General features: G+C 41.8%; 1 protein-coding gene across 3 annotated transcripts; it reads left to right on the top strand.

Moving 5' to 3' along the window:
* Window positions 1-81: 81 nt before the first annotated feature.
* srpk1b (SRSF protein kinase 1b) lies at window positions 82-11641 on the top strand. Of its 3 annotated transcripts, XM_058055345.1 has the most exons (17): window positions 111-194; window positions 730-784; window positions 3199-3299; window positions 5533-5660; window positions 5755-5863; window positions 6015-6102; window positions 6181-6268; window positions 6725-6831; window positions 7211-7376; window positions 7782-7807; window positions 7910-8111; window positions 8403-8765; window positions 8943-9037; window positions 9150-9257; window positions 10162-10231; window positions 10375-10467; window positions 10730-11641. In XM_058055345.1, the coding sequence occupies exons 3-17, from the start codon at window positions 3277-3279 to the stop codon at window positions 10912-10914; spliced, it is 1851 nt and encodes a 616-aa protein (XP_057911328.1). In that variant the 5' UTR covers window positions 111-194; window positions 730-784; window positions 3199-3276; the 3' UTR covers window positions 10915-11641. The 3 variants fall into 3 exon arrangements, with proteins under 3 accessions (XP_057911327.1, XP_057911328.1, XP_057911326.1); XM_058055344.1 differs by lacking the exon at window positions 3199-3299 and having other exon boundaries at window positions 82-194; XM_058055343.1 differs by lacking the exons at window positions 111-194; window positions 3199-3299 and adding an exon at window positions 275-305.
* The last annotated feature ends 899 nt before the right edge of the window (window positions 11642-12540 follow it).

Here is a 12540-nt window from a genome sequence, read left to right as displayed (position 1 = left end):
CGGTAAAATGTTTAACACACAGAAGTGCGCCAGCAAGACGCAATTGCGCTTCCGTACAATGTTTTGATATTTCCAACGTTTCTTGAACGCAGCACTCTGACTGGTTTCAGCGGTGGACAAGCCACAGCTCTGGTATTTCCAACATCTCCTGAACCTATCTCTCACTGAGTGCTTTGCCGCGATGGAAAGAAAAGGTATAGTTGACAACTGTTCACTTTTAAATGTACAAGTTTTTATGCGACACTTTTGTTGTTATTTTAAGTATTTCACGGGCTGACTGTGTTGTTCCATGCGGTTTGTTTCTGGTAATGTTCATCACGCTAAGTGAAGTCTGAATAGCAAAAGTGGACCATGCGCTCTGCCGTGTGTGTATACGTTAGCAGTGATGCTAGCTGTAGCCATGAGACAAGCACTGTTCGGGGACGCTAAAACTTCCCAAGATGTATTCTTACTCTTTAAGTCAGTAAGTTGTTTGCGTGTGTACACAATACACGCACACGATAGGTTATATTCATGATTAAAAAATGGAGGTGCAGTTTTTCGCCAACTTATAGGCACACTACGAAGGCCGCCGGTTAGCTAATAGAGAGCGTACTTCCGGTGAACTTGTCAGCTAGCTAACATCAACCCTACTGGGTGTTTATTTACACCTGCATGGCAGATATGCGATATTAAATAATCATGTCAATATTGATAGTCGGTTTTTTTCCTGTTCTTTATACTTGGTAGTACTCGCTTTGCAGGCGAGGAAGAAGAGGACAAAGCCGCGGAAACATGGCAAAAAGTAAGTAGAAAGTTTTTACTTGTCAACAAAAATTTTAATTGTTTCTCTCATCAGCTGTGATTTGTATGTAATTTATTTCACCTGGTCGTATTCGTAACAACTGTACATTCACTCTGTTAAAATAAAGTAATCACACTCCTGGTGTGATGAGAAGAAGCAAGTATGTAACTACTGACAGTGGATATAATTGTCTAAGACTCAGCTGATTTTAATTATACTGTTTAATTATTACTGTCTTAAATTACACCCGTTTTTCCTGTTATTCATACCTCATCCACACTGGCCCCGGCAACCCTAAGACCTTGTTCTCCACCATCAATAAACTCCCCAAATCCAGTGATAACATCTCTTCATTTCCAATATGAACAAAATATATTCCTATGACTGATCACTGTCAAAACAGATTATACTACATTCTATGGCAGCTTTATGTTACAGGAGCGTGCAAATGTATCTTTTTAAATTAAAATTTAATTAGAATTGTAACCGTACCGAAATAAAGTTGAAGTGAATATCAAATTTACTACACCATCTTGAACGCAACTCCCTCTCTCGATCTGCCATGTATTCATCTGATTCATTCTTCATCGTCATCTCAATACTTGGCAGTTTATTTATCTATTTTGTGGTTTGGATGTGCATTAGTTGTACCTAATGAAGTGGCTCATCTGTGCAAATGAAGTCTATTTTGCCTCTCTCGCTCTCTCCTTTGCTGTGTTGTGCTGGCTGTGCTTTAAAGGATGCAGCACACACTCCTATGTGACTTCGTTATGATGAGCCACAAGTGATACCTTGGCTGAGCATCATTCATTAGCATCATGTACTGCTATGTATGTTGACGCTAGCCATTAATTTCATGTGCATGTGAGTAGCATTATAAATTATGCTTGGATGAGATGTGAGTGTGCTAGTGTGGGAGTCGGATGCTAGTGATTTATACGTGACACCACATACCAGTTGACAAAGAGCATGTCCGTGCTGCATTCTGTCCATTCTGGCGAAGAATCGACGGAATCTTTCACTGCCACTTCTTTTGTCCCCAGTATTAACTGCAGCTTATTACGTAACGTGTCAAGTCCTCATGCGTCTTCAGTTCACGACAGCTCTGTGTCCAGCTCTGTCTTCACCCAGTGTGTTAACTGGTAACTTGGTAACTGGTATCGCGTTCTTTGCCATCGAGTCAAATAGTAAGGAAATAAATTGTGAGAATGACGCATTGCTAAAATTGTTCTTTACAAAATCTGTGTTGGCACTCTAGTACAAACAACAAGGAATCTCCACCAGTGTGTTTTAAGTTAATTAAAGATAGTTAGATAGTTAGATAATTAGATAATTAAAAGAAAAACTGCATTCACTGTAGGCCAGATACTTTCTGCCCTCCCCCATGCGGACATTTAAAAAAGATAATCAGCGTTTATTATAAACTCTTATGAAGTTGGGTTCACAGCGACCGGCACAACACCGGAAGTCCTCTGAAGCACTTGGGAGTGTGACAACCACAGTGGAGTGGGTGTGACTGGGGGCGAGCCATGAGTGGACTAAATGAAAACAGACCGTTTTCCCGATGAAATACAGCAGGAATAGGTGCAGATTCTGGTAGATCTAGAAAGCTTTCATTGCTGGTTATTGTGTGTAGCTGCTCTATAGGAGCCCACAACTCGATACTCTTAATGGGTCCCCTTTAAGAAATAATTAATTGAAATGTCCTGCTTTATCTAATGGCCTACTTTCTCAGTGATGCTTCTGTCTGTGTTGTCACATCAGGTCTGCATCCGTGCTACGCGACTGATGCCGTTTGCTGAATGAAACGTAATAGACATCCATCTTTGCGTTGTGCTATGAAGTACTGTAGTCACATTTCTTGTAATAGTGCCGATGCAAGGATTGCAGAAAATATGTTTGTGTTGTGTTCAATTCCATACTGTTTGCTTGTGAATACCTTGGTATCAGTGGGATTTACAGCAACATTTTATTGCAAAGGAGTGTAATGCAGTAATGCAGATTAGGTTGAGTCTGAATATGATGGTGTTGAAAGAGGAATAGTGTTGTTTTGGCATGAAAAGGAAGAAGTGGCTGATGTGGTCCCTCACCTGCAATGCAGTGCCGGGCTGCGTTGCCCAATCATGTCGTGGCAGTCAGTGAAAGGGGTGGGGCCAGAGGCCGACGGCAGCCAAGGAGAGTTCTCGGTCAGAGCGAGCGAGAGAGAGAGAGAGAGAATGTGTACGTTGATGCGAGTGCAAAAAGTGAGCAAGAGTCTGCGAGTGAACGCCGATGCCCTGAGCTCCAGGACTCGTCTCTTTCTCTTCTTTGCTGTGCTCTGCTTCCGTACCATCACTGATCACTCTTCCCATCTCCACTCTGCTTTCCATGTTCCATCCCTCTACCTTTTTTGTCCCTCCTCTCGGCTAATGGAGTGAGTGAGAAGATTTTTGAACACCTGCCTTATTACCGTCCTCCTCCACTGTCCGGTCCTCTTTCCTGCATCACGTCCCATGGGCATCCGTGCATCCTGTAGGTAAGCAGGCAGGCTTAATAAACGTTTTGGTTTCATTTCTAGAGTCAGGTCAGTATTACACTTTGCCCTGCAAGTATCCAGATTTTTGCCCTCGTCTGCCACCCAGCAGGTTTTGATTTGTCAGATTCTGTGGATGTGCTGCAATAAAAATGCACATAGAAGACACATATGTTTTATTCTCAGTTTTATGTTGGCATAGGCGCTCATCTCTTGCCTTCTCCTTGTGATTTGTACATCCCATTATAGTCTTGGTTCATTCTATACGCCTTTTTTATCCCAATTACTAGCTACTTGTCTAAATAGCAGCATGTTTTAGTCGTTCATGGGGATTGTATCTGCGGTATCTGTCTGTCTAGCTTTGCTTTCTCTGCTCCTTTTTAAATCTGCCTTACTTTTGCTGAGCTATGAATATGAATATGAGAAGCTGGAGCTGTGCTCAGAACGCTGCAGACACAAGTAGAAAGCAAACAATATTATTTGCATTATCGCCTGCCTGTGTTTTTATTCATTCATAAATACAATAATTCAACGACAAGCTTGCTTGATAAGAGCTCAGCATCCAACAGTAACGTGTAATTACTTGAATTACGATTACAGTACTTAAAACCTTACACTTAATGTGATTCCTAACCCTACCCAAACCTGCTATACTTTCCAACATAGTTTACCCGAACCCGGACACATGCGGTACTTTCTTCTTCACCAAAGGTTGAGGGTTCATGTCAATTGTATGTGACTGCAGCCTGCAGGGAAAGATGTCTGACTGAGTGTATCAACTATATTCAAATCTTTATCGCTGTGGGATTTTATAGATGCAGCATGAATTGTCAAATTCTTGTCATACATCCGTCATTTGTCATGTGGAAACCATCACATAGTTGCATTGCAGAGCTGAAGAATAGCTTTTGTTATCAATAGAACTGATTGTTTATGTCGTTATTATGAGGTTTGTAATGGTGTCTATTTTTATTAATTTTCCGGTTGTTGTTTTCTCCCTAAGGGTGAAACAGTTTTTTTCTATCCTTGGTAGTTTGTTGACAGTATTTTTGGTAGCTTTTCAACTTGAGTCATATATAAAGTGATTTGTTTTGGGTTGTTTTTTTTTAAGGAAAACAAACACTGTTACTTTGCTTTGAGCTATCCTGTACTGAGCAACTGGAGAAAATTGTCTTTTAATAATTCAATCCACCATGTTCAGATTTACACATCCCAACCTGTCTCTTTCCATCTGCTGTTCAGCCATGCAGTTAATCTTTAATGCTATTAGGTCCTGGTCGAAGGAGTCCCTATATTAGGGATGGGCAAGCTACGGCCCGGGGGCCACATCCGTACCGCCAAGTGTTTCAAAAGTATTTAATTTAAACTTTTAACATACAAGCTGGGAACACGACTTGCAAGTCTCCGGAGTCAATCTGAGACAACCATTTTATGGTTCAACTACAGTATACAGCTATATGCTAGTTATTTTTTAGTCATTCTTCACACACAGGTCAGTTAGGAGGCATGTTGCCCTTTTGTGTTTTGTTGTCACAGTCAATTGGTGCACATTTGGATCGTTGTTCAAACTGCGACTCGTTATTTTGATGTCCAATTTGGCAATATTTTGTCTGGCAGCAAAGTATCACAAAGATTGTATCGCTGTGGTTAATTAGGGTGGCCAAAGGGGAAACTGTGCTGAACCCAATTCCAGTGTCGCCCTCTTGAGTATAAGCTGCTATTTTGGTAACGGCTACAAAGAATTGGGATTCTCAAGAGATCAGAGGACAAAACGAAGAAAATGTCACATTTTCAGTAGTTCACATGAAGTCGTATGTGTGGTAGAGGTAATCATTTGTACTGTAGAGTATGTTCTTCAAAGACATAATTGAACTCCGAAGCACAAATGCGTCACACTAATTATACACGGTAGTATGTTGCATTTCTTTCATCATCCTTCTGAATAACATAGTACAAATTAATGGATTAGATTTCATACAGCGCTTTTCAAGGCACCCAAAGAGCTTCACAATGAAGCCGAGCCATTATTCATTCACTCCTCGGTCACAAATTGGTGGTGGTAACCTACATTCTACATACCGCCTGTCACAGCTGCCCTTGGGTAGTCTGACGGAAACGTGGCTGCCGATTTGTGCCACCAAACGTTCATACACCAGGGCTACCTGCTCCATCTCCTGAGCCACTGCTGCCCCATTTGTCCATTTCTTCTTACTTAATGGTCCTCCTTCATCTTCAGACCAGAGCCACAGGGTTGTGCTGTTGGTTCCAAGCCAAGTCAGGCAGACTCACCGGGCCCGGATCAAGATGAGGAGATTCTTGGCTCTGACGATGACGAGCAGGAGGACCCCGGTGACTACTGCAAGGGTACGACGTCTCTCTTTGCCTATTAGTTTTCTCGTAGGAAGTGAAAGCTTCAGACACAAAAGTCTCAAAGACACAGTTGTCTTTGTTTGGATAGGCGGCTATCACCATGTGAAGATCGGAGATCTTTTCAACAAACGGTACCATGTGATCCGTAAGCTGGGCTGGGGACACTTCTCCACCGTGTGGCTGGCCTGGGACATTCAGTAAGTTGACGCCTAACCGCGGATTGAATAAGCCAAATGACACCAGGAGGAATTAAGTGCTGAATATGTGAACTGAAACTTTTAATGTCACATTGGTTGCAATGACTACAATTCTTGATTTCTATGTCTTTTTTTTATACGTACCTTGCAGGGAGAAGCGCTTTGTGGCCATGAAGGTTGTAAAAAGTGCTGAACATTATACAGAGACTGCTTTGGATGAGATCAAGCTGCTCAAATCTGTAATTTTTACACTTTCAATTCAGTTTTGTTTTGTTTGTGACCATTTTTTTTACTCATACAGGTGTGTTTTTTTTCAGGTGCGAAACACAGATACCAGTGATCCCAGCAGGGAGCGAGTCGTCCAGCTTCTAGATGACTTCAAAATCTCTGGCATGAATGGCACTCGTATCTTTTTGAAGAACTTAAATGACATCTAAGTCACTCTCCAGCTATATAGTGCTTCATCTTAGTTCATCTTTTTAAAAAAAAACGTTTGCCATCATTTTTGACATTGATATCAATCAGTGGTGACACGATACCGTTTGAGTCATCAGGCAAACTAAAGTCTCATTTTAGCACACCCCCGGCTCTCAGCGCAGCTATTTGTGGTTCCTCTGCTGTCAAACTAGCTGTGCCCATTTGCACATCCCTGGGTGTCAGTCTCTGATGCATTGACGCAGGCGCCATCCCTTTTTTATTCTTTCCCACAGCATCCAGTCTGCAGCTGTGCTGTATCGCAGCATGCCCACACATCCTCGGGTCTCGTTGTTATTCATTTGCAGCGGCTCGAGTCCACCGTTGGTTTACAAAATGGAACTAGTTTGTGAAGTGGTGTTCGCCCTTGACTTTGCTTTTCGCTAGATGTATGCATGGTGTTTGAGGTGCTGGGGTACCACCTACTGAAATGGATCATCAAGTCAAATTATCAAGGGCTGCCGCTGCCGTGTGTTAAGAGTATCATTAGACAGGTAATGTCGATCTGCACAAACCCTCCTCACCTTTTGGCTTTATTGCTGTGTTGTGAAAACGATTCTAAGATGGAAATAAGTGTAGGCCTGTCACGATAACAGATTTTGCTGGTCGATAATCAATATTATTGACAACATTTTTTCATTAATGATATAGCATAATAATGATACATGTTACTAGAAGCAGTAAACATTCATTTCTCAAGAGCCTAACATTTGTAAATTGAATGTCAATAGGTTTTTGTTTATATATACATTGCCGATCAAATGTCTTGGTAAGCGTTGGTTCCCGGGACGGAACCTGTGTTTCACCTCCAGCGGTAATGAGGTTGTGGTCTTTTAAGTGTTAGGATGATGGTCTGCTTTTGCTTTCCTGCAGGTCCTGCAGGGTTTAGACTACCTCCACACCAAATGTAAAATCATCCACACAGACATCAAACCGGAGAACATCCTTCTGACTGTCAATGAGCCCTACATTAAGAAAATTGCAGTGGAAGCGACGCAGTGGCAGAAGACCGGTGCTGCACCACCGTCTGGTTCTGCAGGTCAGTTTTTCTTCTGCATGAACATTTACAAGTTTGATGTGTTGGATGGTCAAGCCATCTTTTGCCTTTTTAATTGACATCAGTAAAAAAAACACACTAGATGAATAAGTACTTGAAGATTCTGCTTGGCCACAAGCTAATAGGATTGAAACATTGAGAAACCAGAGAATTACCACTTGGATCGGGTGTTTGTGTTGGGTGTTGCGATGAGTCATTTCTGACTGTGAATGTGGACATGATAAAGTTCCCTCTGAAGAACGTGAGACTCCCGCTGATCTTGCTGCCTCTGCATGACAGTCGGTGTTAATACATCTTGGTGTGACTCAGCTCCCACTGAGGTGATGGATGCACTGCACGTCCTTCACAAATAATCTAATCCTCCTCCTCTTTTCCGTCTTCCTACAGTCAGTACAGCTCCAGCACCCAAGACGGTAATTTTCTTCTTTCTCTTCTTTGGTTGGTTTGGGTATTGGATAGATTGCCATGTCAATATAAAGTATTTAATGTTATGTTAATTTTTGTTCTCTCTCAAGATGGCCAAAATGTCCAAGAACAAAAAGAAGAAAATGAAGAAGAAGCAGAAGAAGCTGGCAGAGCAGCTCGAGTTGGGAGGTGTAATGGCACCGGAAGTCGAAGAGAAGGATGAGGAAACGACGGAAAGGACTGACAGCACCTCCTCTGCCAACATCCCGACGTCTGCCGCTCTGCCAAACGACACAAATCATCCTGTCACCGGTGACTGACCAGACTATTCTTAACTCTAACGTCTAATGCAATATAAACACAATGGCATCGATATTAACGCATTTAACCTACAAAAGCTTAATCACAAACTCATCATGGTGCAGATCTGCACAGCATCATACATCAGAATTAGCTACAGGAGGGTCAGCTTCTTAAAAGTAAAAGCCAGTTCCGCTGCAAACCACAACCTCTATGATAAAATATCCGAAAATTATCATCATCTTTGCAAAGGTTGATTTGTTTTTTTTTTGTATTCCAACGTTCATGTTAAACCTGTTCTAGAATCGCCAACCAACAAGCTACCCCAAAGTGCGAAAGAGGCCGGTGTACACACAGAGGCCGCCATTGAGGAGAGCAACATGGAGGTCAACGGTCACACCTCCACACTGCTGAGCAAGGACGTCCCAGAAAAAGAGGACCATGCGACCCAGGATGTCTGTAACCAAGAGGACCCTCAGACCTGTACCAGTTCCTCTGGCGACCCCGAGCATCAGGCGCAGGAGCAGCAGCAGCCTGCTTCCCTCGGCTCAGACGGTGTGACCTCTGAACTCAATGATGAAGTCAAAACTGAGAGGAAGGAGGAAGAGATGGACACTCAAGGGAAGAACGAAAAAGCTGGTGAAGATGAAGGAAACAGCCAAAATGGTTAGTTGGTGCAACACGTTGCCACACTTCTTCACTGGATGATGGAAGTAGGTTAAGATAGTTTAGACACCAGACTTTCATGCTGATCAGTGGGTCTTTGTGAACACATCATTAGCAAATTAAACAGAAATGAACTTATAATAAAAATAATAATTTTCTGCTTTCATTTTTCCACAGAATCATCCAGTAGCTTGTTAGTGGACCCCCTGGACCCCCTGAATGCTGACAAGTTGCAGGTTAAGATCGCCGACCTTGGAAATGCTTGCTGGGTGGTGAGTGCGAATACTCCATTGCCTTTGTCATAAGCGCTAACGTGTTTCTCCTAAATGCTATATGTTCAAGACAGATCCATCAAACTATTTATGTTGAAACTGTCTCTTTCAGCACAAGCATTTCACAGACGACATCCAGACCCGTCAGTATCGATCACTGGAGGTGCTGATAGGATTCGGCTACAGCACGCCAGCAGACATTTGGAGCACAGCCTGTATGGTAAAATAAACACGCACAAAAAAGGACCCCCAGTACAATTTGTACCATAACCACAAAAAAGAAGGTGTCTTAAGGGCATTTTGATGAGTCAACAAAACAGAGCACACATGAGCTTGTGACAAGATGCACAAACAAACCTTATGATAGACACTCCCGATCAAAATTTTAAGACAAGTTGAGAAATTTCAAGTATTAACTTATGATAAAAAATTAACTTTACTTTGTTCTATCACCCTCAGGATCTTTGAAGAAGTTTAAAATGACCGTCGTAATGCGTCTATAACCTCGGCAGCAATGCTCGTGCAGCAACACAATTCAACCGTTTAAAGAGATTATGGCTGTGAATCCCTGACAGAAAATTACATTGAATACATTCATTCATTTTCTACCGCTTATCCTCAAGAGGTCCTCAAGGGGGTGCTGGAGCCTATCCCAGCTGTCCTCTACACCCTGGACTGGTGGCCAGCCAATCACATTGCACATATAAACAAACAACCATTCACACTCCCATTCATACCTAGCATACCTAGTGGAATATTAACCTAGCATGTTTTTGGAATATGGGAGGAAACCGGAGTACCCGCAGAAAACCCACGATGGCCGAGGGTGGGATTGAACTCCTAGCTGTGCGGTTTGCGCGCGAACCACTCAACCGCCGTGCAGCACCACATTGAATACATTTGACTTTTAATTGTTGTTTGCAATACATTGCGGAATCTAACTCCGATTTTGACTTTTTGGATTTTTAAGCTCCACTTGGAACCTCCTTAATATCCAACAGTGCGGAATGCGGAACGCTGGCAATTTCTCAACTGGTCTCAGAATTTTGATGTGGAGTTGATAACAGAGCTATATTTGATTTTGAGTTCTCATGCATGTTTGTACTTCCTGATTTTTTCTTTAGGCCTTTGAACTGGCCACTGGAGACTATCTGTTTGAACCTCATTCAGGAGAAGATTATTCCAGAGATGAAGGTTTGTGTTTCATCTTCTAAGCTACGAGATACAATGAGCACAAACAACCTGAGAGAAATCCTATATTTCTAAAAAAACTGTGTGACATTTGTTTGTCATTCCTTATTTTCCTGCGTAACTGAAAGTCACGTGTTTCTCTCCAGATCACATAGCTCTAATCATCGAGCTGCTTGGTAAAGTTCCGCGCAAGTTGATAGCGGCAGGCAAATACTCCAAGGAGTTCTTCACCAAGAAAGGTAAAACGCCCCCTGCCATCCAAGCCGTATGATTTCTGCCCCCTTTCACCGAGCTCCAGGGTTTTAGCCTGAGGCCCTCATGGCTCCAGGGAACAACAATCTGCTGTGTCTGAGGACAGAATCCGCATGTAGACTGTAGTGCAAACATATTTGTAATTCAAGTTTACTACACCATATGACTTGTGTGTTTGCTGTGGTATGTGAATAATTGGCCTCCATAATCTATTTTGGTCATTTTAGAACGTGTCATTTCCCCCCCCAGGCGACCTGCGACACATCAACAAGCTGAAGCCATGGGGCTTGTTTGACGTGTTGGTGGAAAAGTACGAGTGGCCCAAAGAGGAAGCCCACACCTTCAGCAGCTTCCTGCAGCCCATGCTGGACCTGGTACCCGAAAGGAGGTCCACGGCGGCCCAGTGTCTCGCTCATCCATGGCTCTCATCCTAAAAGCGCCACATTGCGTGCGCACACGTCTACACTTGATTGCCAAAGGATTAGGTGTGAAGATTCTGGGCTTTAGAACAGAAATATTCGGACTCTCAGGCCTTTTGACTGTGTCTGCATTCCTTCACGGCCTTCAAATGCAACCCACAAAAACTTTAAACATCAGTGAAGCCTGCAGTTTAGTCTCCATCCTTATTTAGAGACTACTGACGGAACAGAACCCCCGAATCATCTTCATTGCAAACTGCAGCTTTTGTATTTCTGTCTTCATCTTTTTTTCCCTCTTCAGCACATCACTCTCTTTCAGGTCTTTTAGGTACTCTTAGAATTGAAAATAAAACTTTGCTGGATTTCAAAAGAAGTTGCACTTGATTGTAACGGCAGGAGCAAGGAGGTTTCCATCAAATTGTTAAATGACTTTTACATCACAATAAGATCCAAATCTGTATGTTTACCATTGAATTAGCAGTGCCAGCTACCATGCCTTGTGGCTATCAAAATCAATTTTTCAATTACAAAATGTTTCTCTGTCCTGCAAAGTATACTTAAACATTTCTACATTTACTATATACGGTAAGAAGAGATCAAAGAGCTAGCTTTTATACATTTTGTTATGGATAGTGTTGTTGCTTTCAGTACTTGGCACAAAACAATGTTGATAACATGCACAAAGTTTTGTCTAATAAAAGACTGGATTGAAAAACAATATCAGTGGATCAAAATGTCAGGCGGTTTTGAATTTTTATGTTTCTTCTTGACCACACTTTGTGATCACAAAGAGACTATTGCTGACATCTTCGACTGGTGAGAGTCAACTTGTCTAAATATACTACTAAGCGCCATAGTTGCCCCCATATTGTGATTTTACACCATAAAATATTAGTACTCATTTATTTTATCTACATACTGTATTTAGAATCTTTCATTTTAAATATGCCGTTTAAAGAGTTTGAATGACTTAAAGAATGCTAACACCTAGCATAATAGCACTGTATAGGTGCCTACCTGAAAATACTAAAAATGTTAGCAAGCTAACACCTAGCATGATAGCGTTCGATGACGAGCAAAAAATGCTAGTGTGTTCATTTAGCTAGCTAGCAATGCTAACATGAACATACATGCTCAACAAGAGGCACTAATATCTTGAATATTGACATCAAGTTGTCAATTATCCACACAAACGAAACCATGTAACAAATTATAACATCAGAAAACATTTTGGGCAATTCAATTAAGTAATTTCAATCTCAGAAACTTGACGAAAATGCCGAGAAGGGGATGGATTTTGAGCGTCAAATCCGCATCAAAAGGACCAACACAAGTGGAGGAGGAACGGCTGTTTTCGTGGACAAACATCTGAACTACAAAGTGGTAAAGAGCATTTCATTCGCAATTCATAACATTTTAGAATGACTAACGATTGAACTGTAAAGGAAAAAAACGGTTTATATAGAACACCTAAGTCAAGCTCAAAGATGGCGACTTCAATATTGATGTAATGAATCCAAATAAGCAAAGGATAATACATGACTTTATGGATACGATGCACAGTTTGAGTCTCTATCCCAAACTCATCAGAACAAGCAGAATAACCAACCATTGTTGGTTGATATTCTTCAACTCTTTCCA

The sequence above is a fragment of the Doryrhamphus excisus genome, chromosome 18, assembly GCF_030265055.1.
Source record: "Doryrhamphus excisus isolate RoL2022-K1 chromosome 18, RoL_Dexc_1.0, whole genome shotgun sequence".
Taxonomy (NCBI): Eukaryota; Metazoa; Chordata; class Actinopteri; order Syngnathiformes; family Syngnathidae; genus Doryrhamphus; species Doryrhamphus excisus.
This window is presented reverse-complemented; position numbering and strand designations above follow the sequence as displayed.

Bases quoted from the DNA above. Each gene is read 5' to 3' on its own strand.
- srpk1b (XM_058055343.1), top strand. The intron at 5,864-6,014 runs GTAAGTTGACGC...CGTACCTTGCAG, and splicing joins TGGCTGGCCTGGGACATTCA to GGAGAAGCGCTTTGTGGCCA. The intron at 8,766-8,942 runs GTTAGTTGGTGC...ATTTTTCCACAG, and splicing joins TGAAGGAAACAGCCAAAATG to AATCATCCAGTAGCTTGTTA.